Genomic DNA, 15,710 nt, shown 5'->3' with positions numbered 1-15,710 from the left:
TTCTGGGGTTCAGGTCGCAACAAAACTTTGAGGCATGGTGGTGCCATGGGGTTTCACATTCTGGGATGGTTGTCGTCGTGTTAAAGGAAGCAAATGTTTGGTGGTGACCGTTTGTGATGAGAAATATGATTTGGAGATAGATGAGACGTGGACTTAACAGACAGAGTGGATGGTATTTTTTAAATTTAATTCAGTAAAATTATTTTCATAAATTGATGTATGATAGTGTATATGCATTTAATTTATTTAAATTTTAACTAATTAGTAATTTTTTTTATTAGTGACGAATTTGTTTTCGTCACTAAATTTTGCCTTTATAAAAAATGGGGTGGAGTGTAGATTTTAAAAAATAATGGGGTGGAGTGTCATTCTTGCAAACCTTGAGGGGGGTGAGTGTATTTTACTCTTTCTTTTTATTTAATTAAAATAATATTTTTTTTTATGATTTGGAGGAAAACAAATGGATATTTGTGTAAATTCTTAAATTTATATGAAGTGATTCGTACAATAAAAAAGCTTGATAAATAATAAAATTAATGTTTTTAATTTTTTTTTTGAAATTGTTTTTAATTTATGAATTATTATATTATAAGTTTTTTGAAAGATTTAAATATTGAAATGATTTTAGTTTTCTCTCTCTTCGTCATTGTTCTTCAAATTTTGTGCTCAACCTCCTTGCTGATTTGGTTGTTTTGTTCTTGTAGTGAAAGAAGAGCTAGATGGAGAGGAAGACCTTATCCCTTCCTTGAGGCGCCGCGCGATCTACACTGAGGTAGAAGGGGGAGTTGTTCTAGCAATTAGGGCTTTAATTAGCTAGTTAGTAGTTACTTCCTTATATGCAATTCTTTGTATGTTTTTGCTTTGGGAATTGGGACTTGAGGTTTTGGGTGCTCTCCTGGCCTAAAAACCTCAAAGATTGAAGCTTTGTCTTTTTTTTTTGTCGCTGTTGTTTTTAATCTTGGTTAGATTTTCGGTTTTTCTCCCTTTTCCTGTTTGGCTTAGTTTGCATGTGGTGTTGGATCCTTGGGAATTTGGGGCTAAGACCCCCAGGTCAGTGGTTTACTCTTCAATCATTCAATTTGCATAGTATACCCCGTAGATAATTGAAAAATTCCCTCTGAATGGTGCTCTGTTGCCTGCCGCGTTTCTAGTACTGTAAGTTGAAATTCTGATATTTGTTTGTTAGTATTACTGTTGTTAATTTTTTTAGGGTCATAGAAGAGTGAACTTAAGTTTAGATGCCTGGTTAGTTGAAATGTCATGCCTGGTATGTACGTAATGGCCTCTCCCTTGCTGCACATATTTTTTTTTAATGAGTTAGATAATTTTCTTATCAGATTGATGCAGCTTTTGGTGCCATGATTAACCTGGAGGTTTTATTTCTAGAATAGGTATCCAAGTGCCATTTTCTGAACTTGTGATAAAATGGCATCACATTATTGATGGCAAATGTTGATAAAAAAGAACATCAGATAACATTAATCAGTTTACGCTGATTGAAACTTATTAAAATTTATATTTTATAAAGATAAGTAGGTACTGTGGTGCAGAAACAAAGTTGACTTTGGCAGGGCACATAAAAACAGAAGACAGCCTATACTAAATATTGGTTGCTAAGTACAAACTTATTCTTACATTTTTGGGTTAAATATGTTTTGGGTCCTTGACTTATACACCAGAATCTAAAATAGTCCCTGAAAAATAAAATCCTCTTTTTTTAGTCCTGGACAAATGTTGATAAAAAAGAACATCAGATCACACATTAATCAGTTTAGGTTTAATGAGAAGGTGAACATGAGAAGGTGAACATGAATCATAAGAGCACTTCTATTAGGGTTTGAGAATTTTTGAGAAGGTGAGAGAAAAGTAGAGTAAGAGATTGAGACCAGAGAAAATCAGAGAAACTTCTGATTGAAATGATATTACATGCAGATCTCTGTATTGCATCAGTCTATATAAAGTATACAAGCTTCTAGAGTAAGATAACAGTTCTATTACATTCAATAACAACTGTAACAGATTACAGGTGTATAACTGGAGTTTTAACCAACTCCCAACAAATCAAGGCATTTTTTTGTTTTGTAGTTTTAGTTGAAAATAGTTAACCGTTTGGGTGTTAAAACTAATTTGGTTTGACGGGAATTGTGTTTGGGTTGCTTTTTCTGTTAGATTAAAGTACAATTACAAATATGACTTAATTTACGTTTAATAGACATTATAATTTTGTACTTCCTGCTTAGAAGACTTCATTCGTGTGAGACCCACAAAATATATCTATATTTTCACATCAAAAGCAATTCTATCTTACTATCAGAACAAAAATAAAATTTTTAAACTAACTTTTACAATATCATTTCCAAACACAAGTTCATTCTCTCAAACTTCATTCTACCAAATTTAATTATCATAAACTGAAGTTTACTAAACTTGATTCTACTAAACTTTAAAACAATCAGATCCTTAAAAGTTCTGTTGAGGACTCACAGACCTGGCTCCAATTACATGTTTCTGTTACATTACAACAGTAAGTACTCTATACATATATAACCTTAGCCTCTAGAAACAACTCAAACAAGTTGGCAACATAAGAACAGTACACAAGAATATGCTATAGTCGTTAAACAGCTAGCTGGTTCAAACATTAAACAGTTTCTTGCACACAAAAGGTAAAATCCCCAAGGCCCAAACTGTATGAAATGTGAATAGAAATCCTGGATGGGCAATTCATATGTGCATTTTAGTTTTTTCCCAATATCATTGTGTTTTCCCTAAAGGGGTGATTGATTCACATGAGTATTAAATTGTCTCATAGCTATTGGATTAAGGCCTCTTAGTTTTCCAAATTGTGTTTCTGGTATGGGTTCATATGACCAGCTCATCCAGCAATAAAACCAGAACCAGCCCCAGTTTTACCATCATCAAATGTCAGCTGTATGAACTATTTTAATTGTATGAATGATTTTCTTTATCATGAGATTTCCAACTGCATGATCAGTTACACCAGTGCATATAACTATATTATTAAAATACATGCAGTGCTAGTTCAAGTTTGCATCCCCAAACAATTGCTGTTAACTTTTGGTTTTCTCTCTCTCTGTCATTTTAGACAAGTTTTGTCATATTCCTTAAATATGTGTTGTACCTCGAAAATTGAGAGTATGCCAATTTTATATACATTATCTATTCTCACCCTGTACCCAAATTCCATTAAGTATTTTATATTGTTTTTTCCATGGTTATTGTCATCAATTGAGTCATTAATGTTGCATGCTCTGCTGATTCTAGACTAATAATTCATTTTGAAGGAAAGGCTCGGACCTTCAAATTTCTCAAGGCTTGTTGCATGAGACTGAACTTAAACTGCATCAAGAATAATTCATCACCACATCAATGCTAATGGTAGGACAAAGCACGGCCACCACTAACCAGGATTAAACAAAGCTGGGTCGAAGAATCTTTGCCATTTAATTTTGGGTTTGAAATTCTAAACCTTGTCAGCATAAGTTTATGGATTTTATTTTAAAATATACGTAGGTTGTCTCAGTAACCTTTCAATCCACCAATTTTTTGTTTAATCCTGATGTCAATTTATTTTTAGATCTACAGCACATATGAATAGCACTAGACAGCGTGCCCTTAAAAGCGGGGGTCATGTTTTGGACTATCTGAAGCGCATGCAGGCAGAGAATCCTGTTTTCTTTTATGCAGTCCAGGGTGACAGTGATCACTCGGGTGGGAATATATTTTGGGCTGATGCAACATCTAGGATGAACTACTCTTATTTTGGGGATGCCGTTATATTTGACACAACCTATAGGACTAACCAGTATCGAGTTCCATTTGCCTCTTTCACTGGGGTTAATCATCATGGGCAACCTGTGTTATTTGGTTGTGCATTGATTGCGAATGAATCTGAGTCCTCATTTGTATGGTTATTCAGGACTTGGCTCCATGCCATGTCTGGACGCCACCCTGTTTCCATTACAACAGATTTGGACCCATTCATACAAGTTGCTGTTGGCCTAGTTTTCCCTCCAACTCGCCTTCGGTTCTGTAAATGGGGCATATTCCGAGAAACCCGAGGCAAACTGGCTCATCTATGTCAGTCACATCCTGCTTTTGAAACTGAGTTCCGGGAATGTCTTCTTGAGAGTGAGACCATTGATGAGTTTGAGTCTTGTTGGTACTCACTCTTGGAAAGATACCATGTCATGGATAATGAGTGGCTTCAGTCAATGTACAATGCACGACAACATTGGGTCCCTGTCTACCTGCAGGACACTTTCTTCGGGGAGGTATCTTTAAAGGAGGGAAATAAGTGTTTGAACCTTTTCTTTGATGGATATGTAAATGCATCTACCACTTCACAGGTATTGGTTAGACAATATGAGAAAGCAGTATCAACTTGGCATGAAAGAGAATTAAAAGCAGATTATGAAACTACCAATAGCAGCCCAGTTTTAAAAACACCATCTCCAATGGAAAAACAAGCTGCAAGTCTTTATACTAGAAGGATATTCATGAAATTCCAAGAGGAGTTAGTAGAGACACTTGCAAATCCTGCTACAAAAATTGATGATTCGGGAACTACCACTACTTATCGAGTTGCCAAATTTGGGGAAAACAGAAAATCTCATGTTGTCACATTCAATTCTTTTGAGATGAAAGCTAGTTGCAGCTGCCAGATGTTTGAATATTCAGGAATCATTTGTAGGCATGTATTAGCAGTCTTCAGGGCTAAAAATGTGCTTACGCTTCCATCTCAGTATGTGTTGAAACGATGGACAAGGAATGCAAAAACTGGTGTGTTGTTAGATGGACATGCATCTGAATTGCCTAGTAGTACTCGAGAGTCTGTAACAGTTCGCTACAACAATCTGCGTCAAGAAGCAATTAAATATGTGGAAGAAGGTGCAAAATCGATCCAAACCTATCATGTTGCAATGAGATCTTTGCAAGAAGCTGCTAAGAAGGTTTCTGCCTTAAGAATTCAGAGTACTGGAGCAATAGAAGGGGCTACAATAGCCAATGGAGAAAGGGGCGAGTTGCTTGCAGGAGATGAAGTTTTTCCTAGCTATCAATCTGTGGTTAGTTTCTTTGAACTTGTGATCTTTTCTTAGATCGTAATTCGTAAACATAATGGTAAGTTGGACTCTCACCAGAGAAATCATGAAACAGAGTCTTTGCTTGATGAAGTCAACAATGACCTGCATTCAAGGAACTATACTATTAGTGTATTCTAGTGTTTGCGTGTCAAGGCAAAAAAGTTGTAAGAAAGGAGTTTTCTCCCCTTCTAAAATAGATAAGCTGGGCACCCCGAGATCATTCATTTTGTTCTTTTACAGTGAAGGGACTAATACAAAGGTTGAATGGAAAGTGTAAACTAGAAGAAAAGGGCCTAAAATGTCAAAGTCTTTTGGGCCCGACAATTAATAGGATAGAATGATCATTGGTGATAGGTAGCTGTTAATGATTGTTTCAGAGTTAATTAGTTAGGGAGTTAGTTAGATATGAGAGACTAAGAAAAATAGGGAGTGGGGAATAGGAGGGTATCTAGATTGTAATCAGGGAATTCTAGGGGGAGTACTGGTGTCTGGTTCTCTCGAATAACCAGTAACTTTAGTTCATTTCTGTTAGGATTAATTATATTAGGATTTAATTTATTTTAATTTAGGATTCTATCTTTTGTTTTAGGAACTAATATTGTATTTTAGGATGTTATCTTTTATTTTGGTTAAGACTTAAGATATATTCTTTATTTCTTAGAGGTTAAGTTATCTTATTAGGATTAGTTTATTATAAATAAGAGTACCCTCCTTAGGTTAGAAACATGGATTAAGTATTTGATTTTGTAAGGGAACCAACCCTTTTGGAGGAGCCAGCCTGTTGTGTCTTTTATTTATCCTTATTATTTCAATAATATTAGACTCTTATTCAGAAAATACAAAAATATTATCCTTTATCATATTTTTCTCTTCCGTTTCACCACGTTAGGATTTTCGGATCCTAACAATTTCTATTCTTGAATTATAATATATTTTTTTTCTCATTCACTTGCTGGTACATATCAATTGTGCTGTCAGTTAATCAAGTTAAACAGTTAATAGGAGAATTAAGAAATTGACTCACCACACTAACAGAGAATGAAATATCTGGGCGAGTAACAGTGAGGTAATTCAATTTTCCAACTAATCTCTTATATTTCTCTGGATCTGAGAGCAGCTTCCCTTGAGCTGGCACAAGTTTGGCATTGGGATCCATAGGAGTGTCAACTAGGTTGGCTTTTAACAATCCTGTCTCTTCCAAAATATCCTTAGCATGCTTTCTCTGTGAAATCACAATCCCTTGTTTGGATTGTGCCTCCTTTATGCGCAAGAAATAATGAAGTCTACCAATGTCTTTTATCTAGAAGTGATGACAAAGGTGTTGTTTTACTTGTGTGATTCCATGATGATCAATGTTTGTAATGATAATGTCATCCACATACACAATCAAGTAAATACACGCAGCACCTGAGTTTCTATAAAAAATTGAGTGATCAGCCTCACTCTGTATCAAGAGTCTAATAAGAGGAAACCGTAATCATAATCCGTGCTTTCCTGATAGACCCACTGTCTATTGGTGCAAACTTTTTGGGAGACCCAACTGTACCAAAAGACTAGCTCAAGAGTTGAGGATTGCCTTCCCATATATAAGGGCTATCATGGCCATCTCTAGTCAATACAAGACTACTCAACACACCCTCTCACGCCTAAGGCCGGACATCTGGAGCGTGGGATATGCAAAGGAATGAATATCTAAGGGTACCACATATACGGGGGGTCTCCCCTAACGGATCCAGGTTAGACTCTGATACCATGTTAAATGAGAAGAGACAATAGATATTTGGTGAATTTGTGTGTTTCAACTACACAACGGAGTTCATTATATATAATAGGAGCAATAAATGTACAATATCATTGCTACCCTATTTACAATGATTATGCTACCTATTTACAATTAATAAAATATATCATACTTAAATAAAAGACATCCTAGTTAATGTGACCTCATATTTGTGCTTATGTTGTTGAGCCTTTTCACATTATGCTTGTGCTATAAATATATAGTTTCACTTTTACCAATAATTTAATAGAATTGTGGAACCAAAATTACGTGTATGTCCCTTTGTGCACGGTACTGTAAGAACTAAGAACCTCATTTTGTATGTGGCTTTATGTTTGATAATACACAATATACACATTATAAGTCAAAAGTTTCCCTTTGGATCCTTTTCACAGGCAGATAAGCAAAAGAAAATCCAAGAGTTGACTGGGGAGTTAGAGATTACAAATCAGCGATGTGAAGTCTATAGGGCAAACTTGCTGGCTGTGCTGAGGGATATGGAAGAACAGAAGTTAAAGCTATCAGTGAAGGTCCAAAATGCAAGACTTAGTTTGAAAGAGTGACTGCTTTGATTGTTCCGTTTAAGGTGTGCTGACTGTCCATTTTGGTTCCAATTAGCTTATATTAATAACCTTTGCGTTTCCTGTCATGGTTAGAGTTTATATTTAATAATCGTGATTATCTCTTTTCTGAAGCTATAATCTGACTGAATATTTCAGTTTCTTGTCTTCGTGATAAGTTATTATCTATAAGAAATTGTATAATTGATTTGTTTGGCATGCTAACAGCGAATGGAAGTAAAATTTAAGGATCTTTATATGCTACAATCCTTACATGCTTTTAAATGTGTTAATTTTCTTCTCTTTTTCATAGTAAGTTACAAATATTTTATTGTATCCTTTTGTATGGGTTTTACATGATCTTTATTGATTTAGGATGTGTATATACTATATACTGCTATTTTGTTTAGTGAAGTAATGCATTGTTAGTAAGTTATAACATTCACCATCATTACCATGTATACGGCTGGTTGATTTTTTTCTAGGTCTTTTCTCTAACACGTGTTCTCTCTCTCTCTCTCTCTCTCTCTCTCTCTGATTTCTTGATCTCTTCTCTCTGGGGCTTTTTCTCCATCAGACCTTCTGCCCTTCTCTCTTGATCAAAGGTGAAATATCTCTCCCTAACTATTCTCCAACCTCTCTTCTTGATTCAGTTTTTCTAATTCTCATTTGAGGATTTGATTTTTGACACAAGAGAAGAGGGAAATTCTGATGTAAAAAGAGAAGGGGGTTTACATGGGAGACTCACTAGGTTTTGTTTTTTTGAAGCTTTAGTGCTTGGGCTAGGAGAGATCCTCTACAGACTACAGCCGGGAAGCTGACCGCTTTTTCTTTCTGTACTGTCTATACATTTTCAGTTACTAAAATTGACTCGGTTTCTGATATAGGAAATTCTTCATATCAAAAATATTTATTACGGTGTGCATCTGCAGTTCTCATGTGCTACCTGTTCTTTCTGTCAGACTGATAGTTAGAAAATCGAGTTTGACAAACCTGCATTTAACTGTGACATGTATGCCACCAAATGGGGTCCGGCTACTGTACACCACCCCCTTTTGACTTCCAATGGTGGGGTTTGCCGGTTTTTAATTTTTTTTAAAATAAAATCGTTTCTTTATGAAATTTTTTTGTAGGGATTTTTTTTTCTGGAAAAATGTACTATCTTGGAGATTTGACTTTTAGGAGGGTCCCGCGATTGCCAGAAGCTGTGACATGCTGCTGCTCAAAAACATCAAATTCTCGACACAGTCTGGAATGAAAGGATCACAGCCTGGCAACAAGTCGCGAAATTTCAGTCTGATTGAGGCCACACGGAGCTAACTTAACGAGCTACAACTTTGAAAAAGAACCTAAATGGAGATTCGACTTTTAGGAGGGTCCCGCGATTGCCGGAAGCTGTGAGATGCTGTTGCTAAAAAACATCAAATTCTCGACACAGTCTGGAATGAAAGGATCACAGCCCTGACTACAAGTCGCGAAATTTCAGTCTGATTGAGGCCACGCGGAGCTAACTTAACGAGCTACAACTTTGAAAAAGAACCTAAATGGAGATTCGACTTTTAGGAGGGTCTCGCGATTGCCGGAAGCTGTGAGATGTTGCTGGTCAAAAACATCAAATTCTCGACACAGTCTGGAATGAAAGGATCACAGCCCTGACTACAAGTCGCGAAATTTCAGTCTGATTGAGGCCACGCGGAGCTAACTTAACGAGCTACGACTTTAAAAAAGAACCTAAATGGAGATTCGACTTTTAGGAGGGTCTCGCGATTGCCGGAAGCTGTGAGATGTTGCTGGTCAAAAACATCAAATTCTCGACACAGTCTGGAATGAAAAGATCACAGCCCTGACTACAAGTCGCGAAATTTCAGTCTGATTGAGGCCACGCGGAGCTAACTTAACGAGCTACGACTTTAAAAAAGAACCTAAATGGAGATTCGACTTTTAGGAGGGTCCCGCGATTGCAGGAAGCTGTGACATGCTGCTGCTCAAAAACATCAAATTCTCGACACAGTCTGGAATGAAAGGATCACAGCCCTGGCTACAAGTCGCGAAATTTCAGTCTGATTGAGGCCACACGGAGCTAACTTAACGAGCTACAACTTTGAAAAAGAACCTAAATGGAGATTCGACTTTTAGGAGGGTCCCGCGATTGCGGGAAGCTGTGAGATGCTGCTGCTAAAAAACATCAAATTCTCGACACAGTCTGGAATGAAATGATCACAGCCCTGCCTACAAGTCGCGAAATTTCAGTCTGATTGAGGCCAGACGGAGCTAACTTAACGAGCTACAAGTTTGAAAAAGAACCTAAATGGAGATTTGACTTTTAGGAGGGTCCCGCGATTGCGGGAAGCTGTGAGATGCTGCTGCTAAAAAACATCAAATTCTCGACACAGTCTGGAATGAAATGATCACATCCCTGGCTACAAGTCGCGAAATTTCAGTATGATTGAGGCCACACAGACCTAACTGAACGAGCTACAACTTTAAAAAAGAACCTAAGTGGAGATTCGACTTTTAGGAGAGTCCCGCGATGGCCGGAAGCTGTGACATGCTGCTGCTCAAAAATATCAAATTCTCGTCACAGTCTGGAATGAAAGGATCACAGCCCTGGCTACAAGTCGCGAAATTTCAGTCTGATTGAGGCCACGCGGAGCTAACTTAACGAGCTACAACTTTGAAAAAAAACCTAAATGGAGATTCGACTTTTAGGAGGGTCCCGCGATTGCAGGAAGCTGTGACATGCTGCTGCTCAAAAACATCAAATTCTCGACACAGTCTGGAATGAAAGGATCACAGCCCTGCCTACAAGTCGCGAAATTTCAGTCTGATTGAGGCCAGACGGAGCTAACTTAACGAGCTACAAGTTTGAAAAAGAACCTAAATGGAGATTTGACTTTTAGGAGGGTCCCGCGATTGCAGGAAGCTGTGAGATGCTGCTGCTAAAAAACATCAAATTCTCGACACAGTCTGGAATGAAATGATCACATCCCTGGCTACAAGTCGCGAAATTTCAGTCTGATTGAGGCCACACAGACCTAACTGAACGAGCTACAACTTTAAAAAAGAACCTAAGTGGAGATTCGACTTTTAGGAGAGTCCCGCGATGGCCGGAAGCTGTGACATGCTGCTGCTCAAAAATATCAAATTCTCGTCACAGTCTGGAATGAAAGGATCACAGCCCTGGCTACAAGTCGCGAAATTTCAGTCTGATTGAGGCCACGCGGAGCTAACTTAACGAGCTACAACTTTGAAAAAACACCTAAATGGAGATTCGACTTTTAGGAGGGTCCCGCGATTGCAGGAAGCTGTGACATGCTGCTGCTCAAAAACATCAAATTCTCGACACAGTCTGGAATGAAAGGATCAAAGCCCTGGCTACAAGTCGTGAAATTTCAGTCTGATTGAGGCCACACGGAGCTAACTTAACGAGCTATAACTTTGAAAAAGAACCTAAATGGAGATTCGACTTTTAGGAGGGTCCCGCGATTGCAGGAAGCTGTGACATGCTGCTGCTCAAAAACATCAAATTCTCGACACAGTCTGGAATGAAAGGATCAAAGCCCTGGCTACAAGTCGCGAAATTTCAGTCTGATTGAGGCCACACGGAGCTAACTTAACGAGCTATAACTTTGAAAAAGAACCTAAATGGAGATTCGACTTTTAGGAGGGTCCCGCGATTGCCGGAAGCTGAGACATGCTGCTGCTCAAAAACATCAAATTCTCGACACAGTCTGGAATGAAAGGATCACAGCCCTGGCTACAAGTCGCGAATTTCAGTCTGATTGAGGCCAGACGGAGCTAACTTAACGAGCTACAAGTTTGAAAAAGAACCTAAATGGAGATTTGACTTTTAGGAGGGTCCCGCGATTGCGGGAAGCTGTGAGATGCTGCTGCTCAAAAACATCAAATTCTCGACACAGTCTGGAATGAAATGATCACATCCCTGGCTACAAGTCGCGAAATTTCAGTTTGATTGAGGCCACACAGACCTAACTGAACGAGCTACAACTTTAAAAAAGAACCTAAATGGAGATTCGACTTTTAGGAGGGACTCGCGATTGCCGGAAGCTGTGAGATGTTGCTGCTCAAAAACATCAATTTCTCGACACAGTCTGGAATGAAAGGATCACAGCCCTGACTACAAGTCGCGAAATTTCAGTCTGATTGAGGCCACGCGGAGCTAACTTAACGAGCTACAACTTTGAAAAAGAACCTAAATGGAGATTCGACTTTTAGGAGGGTCCCGCGATTGCAGGAAGCTGTGACATGCTGCTGCTCAAAAACATCAAATTCTCGACACAATCTGGAATGAAAGGATCACAGCCCTGGCTACAAGTCGCGAAATTTCAGTCTGATTGAGGCCACGCGGAGCTAACTTAACGAGCTACAACTTTGAAAAAGAACCTAAATGGAGATTCGACTTTTAGGAGGGTCCCGCGATTGCCGGAAGCTGTGACATGCTGCTGCTCAAAAACATCAAATTCTCGACATAGTCTGGAATGAAAGGATCACAGCCCTGGCTACAAGTCGCGAAATTTCAGTCTGATTGAGGCCACGCGGAGCTAACTTAACGAGCTACAACTTTGAAAAAGAACCTAAATGGAGATTCGACTTTTAGAGGGTCTCGCGATTGCCGGAAGCTGTGACATGCTGCTGCTCAAAAACATCAAATTCTCGACACAGTCTGGAATGAAAGGATCACCGCCCTGGCTACAAGTCGCGAAATTTCAGTCTGATTGAGGCTAGACGAAGCTAACTTAACGAGCTACAAGTTTGAAAAAGAACCTACATGGAGATTTGTAACGCCCCAATTTCTCAACTGAGGAGTCACATTAGTAACCTAACAAAGTCTAAGGACTATTTCGTAATCTTAAGAAAACACGATATATTTTTTTTCCTTTTCAAAACAATTAAACACAGTTTAATATATAACATAGTCTTAATTAAACAACCCGTTCCCGACATATAATAATAGGGTCTTACAATATCATAAGCAAGTTTCCAAATTAAGTACGCTCACTTAGACAAGTGACGAATATAAGGTTTAAACAACAGAGTTTTCAGATGGAGAAAGAAACTCAGACATAGTCCTCCAAAAAGAAAAGAGAAGCAACTGCTTTATCCACCTTTACTCGACCGCCCACGGTCACGATCTTCAACTCAAATGGCTAAGCTTCAGCGGAAGGCTCTCCATCGCCTAATAACGTTAAGCGCCCAAATAACAAGTAGCAAATAGAAAGGGTTAACTCTATGCAATTACCATGTATAAAAGAAAAAATCATGCTATTCAAATTTAATTACCTAGCATGGTAACTGAGTTAGCAACTTAATTTAATCCAGATATCAACAAAATCAGCAATATAACTAAACTCATATATCAACAACTTAACATAGATTAACTCAGACAATAATAACCTCAACAATATAACATCAAGTCAGATATCAATAAACCAATAACTAAAATCCAACAACATAGGGTCAGGTGTTAGTTCCCTATAATGCAACTATATGCTGCTACCAAAATGGATCGATCAATAACGTCTCGCAAGACGGGACAATCACGCGGGACCACACCCCACCTCATCGCCACTTTAGAACATATCGCAAGATGGGACAATCACGCGGGACCACACCCCACCTCATCGCCACTGTATAACGTCTCGAAAGACGAGACAATCACGCGGGACCACACCCCACCTCATCGCCACTTAAAGACCAAGCCCTATATGCCAAGTCAATCAACAACAATGCCCAAACCAATGATTTATTCGGAGTAACCACATGTTATTCCTATTATCAACGAATATAACTCAATTCAATTGCATACCAACTCAGTTCAATGACACACGTCTCAATAAGTTCACTCGGTCGAAGCCTCCAGAAAACATTTTTCCAGTTCAGCACAATAATCATAATCCAATGCCAATCAACATAAACATCTTCATCTCAAACGCATGCAGTGCGATAAAAGCATGCAAGACTTAAAGACACTCTAAAACCGAGTTACCCTTACCTTCGTGAGTAGAAGTTGTGCATGGAAGTTGTGAACCTAGAACAAGGAAACACAATCATCAACACAAGCCTCACTAGAAACAACACTATCTAATAATACTAATCGAAATCGTAAAGAAAGCTTTTAAAGCTTCAGAGTTCCTATTTAAGCCCAAATTGACAACGGAGACTTCGTTCGCTAAAACGAGCATAACTCGAGCTACAGAACTCGGAATGACACGAAATCGGAGCCAAAATTTCGACAACGGAAAGAGCTACACTATAGCTCAGGTCATAGAGACCCAAAAATTATTTTTGGACACGGTACCCTAACATATAGGTTTCAGCCACTCTCAAAAATAGGATTTTCGAACTTTTTCTTCGATCTAAATCAATTTTTAGGTATTCTTAGGCGATATCTAGGCCAGGGAAACTCTCAGAAAAATTATCGGGTCGAAAACTGTCGCAGGGGTATTTTGGTTAATATTTTTAGCTCGGAAACTCAAAATCAGAATTTCGAAAAACAAATTAGATGGGGTCGACACCAACGACGATTATGACGACTAATCTTACTAACGCTAAGTTCAGTCGAGAGTTTTAAGCCCAAAGGACGAAACTTTAACTAAAAATGGGTATTATGAGCAGAATTGAAGTTCGGCGGCATTTCAGCGAGATTCGACGAAATGTAATTCGCTAAACATGCTCAGGGGCACGCAGGGAATAAGTTTAGACAGAGAAATCAAGTTATTTGGACAGTTTTACAAAAAGCTCAAAACTTTGAGCACAGAAAAACATAGAGAAAAGCGACAGAATTTACGATCAGAGGTAAGGAAAAGCATCAGTACCTCGAGGCCTACGCGTAGCAACGAACTGTGCGACGATCAAACAAGAATCGGCGAAAAGCAAATCTCCTCCTTCCTCCTTGCAACCCCACGGCCGTGTGTGTGTGTGTGGTGATGTTTTTTTTTATATTTTTTTTCTCATTTTCTTGCTATTTATAGGTTTTGGAAAATGCGGAAAAATGAAAATTTCGCGATTCCGATTTTTCCTGCGCATTCCTCCATGAATTCTAAGATAGGTTCTGACGACAGAATTCCAAAACTCAAAACAGGTTTCTTGGAATTAAATCAAACGATCCAAAGTCGGTGTAAATCGATTTTACCCGAAAAACTACTTTTTGCAATTGATGTCGGATGAGAAAACTTCGTTCTGAAGAAAGATTAGAAACATCGAGAGAAATAGGTGTACGCGTGTGGAATCTTCGTTTGAAGCTCCAAATAGAAAAAGTCTTCATCAACCGTTTATTCTAGGTATCTTGAGCTATCAGGGTTTTGGTTTCGGCAAACCTCCGAGAATTAGAATCGAACGTTCGTACATTCCAGGGTTTCGTATCGAAACTCTTATCATGGAAGGATTAAGAGAAGTTCTAACATTTATCTGAAGATTTTTGGAATTAGTTTCCATCGTGTCTTTAAGTGCAAATTAGTCGTTTACTAACGTTTTCGCCCAAAGGCAGAATTGAATGAAACTCGTGCTATAACCTATAGCGACTATATAACTATTCTTAACCATTTTCTGAACTTTCTTCTTCATAACGCTAATCCAAACATTAAACATAAGTCGAGTTCCTCTCACGCTTACACCGAATCCTTTGCGTGAGCTGGAATTTATTTATTTATTTAATTCTAAAATCCTGGGTCTTACAAGATTCGACATTAGGAGGGTTCCCCGATAGCCGGAAGCTGTGACATGCTGCTCCTCAAAAACATCAAATTCTCGACACAGTCCGGAATGAAAGGATCACAACCCTGGCTACAAGTCACGAAATTTCAGTCTGATTGAGGCCACACAGAGCTAACTTAACGAGCTACAACTTTGAAAAAGAACATAAATGGAGATTTGACTTTTAGGAGGGTCCCGCGATTGCCGGAAGCTGTGAGATGCTACTGCTCAAAAACATCAAATTCTCGACACAGTCTGGAATGAAAGGATCACAGCCCAGGATACAAGTCGCGAAATTTCAGTCTGATTGAGGTCACGCGGAGCTAATTTAACGAGCTACAACTTTGAAAAAGAACCTAAATGGAGATTCGACTTCTAGGAGGTCCCGCGATTGCCGGAAGTTGTGACATGCTGCTGCTCAAAAACATCAAATTCTCGTCACAGTCTGGAATGAAATGATCACAGCCCTGGCTACAAGTCGCGAAATTCCAGTCTGCTCAATAACATCAAATGTAAGATCAAGTTTTGATCGTGTAGTACAACTCTATGTTT

The 15,710-nt window shown here is 38.5% G+C and overlaps 1 protein-coding gene across 4 annotated transcripts; it reads left to right on the top strand.

Annotated features, from left to right (window-relative positions):
* The first annotated feature begins 621 nt into the window (after positions 1-621).
* Positions 622-7,712, top strand: LOC130716012 (protein FAR1-RELATED SEQUENCE 9). 4 transcript variants are annotated; one of them, XM_057566188.1, is made up of 4 exons: positions 622-772; positions 3,306-3,474; positions 3,607-5,087; positions 7,281-7,712. In XM_057566188.1, exons 3-4 carry the CDS (start codon positions 3,612-3,614, stop codon positions 7,446-7,448), a joined length of 1,644 nt encoding a protein of 547 aa, XP_057422171.1. In that variant the 5' UTR covers positions 622-772; positions 3,306-3,474; positions 3,607-3,611; the 3' UTR covers positions 7,449-7,712. The 4 variants fall into 4 exon arrangements, with proteins under 4 accessions (XP_057422171.1, XP_057422168.1, XP_057422170.1 ...); XM_057566185.1 differs by having other exon boundaries at positions 3,599-5,087; XM_057566187.1 differs by having other exon boundaries at positions 624-772; positions 3,311-3,474; positions 3,599-5,087.
* The last annotated feature ends 7,998 nt before the right edge of the window (positions 7,713-15,710 follow it).

This window comes from Lotus japonicus, chromosome 4 (genome assembly GCF_012489685.1).
Source record: "Lotus japonicus ecotype B-129 chromosome 4, LjGifu_v1.2".
Taxonomy (NCBI): Eukaryota; Viridiplantae; Streptophyta; class Magnoliopsida; order Fabales; family Fabaceae; genus Lotus; species Lotus japonicus.
The sequence above is the reverse complement of the archived record's forward strand: the minus strand, read 5'-3'. Positions and strand labels throughout refer to the sequence as shown.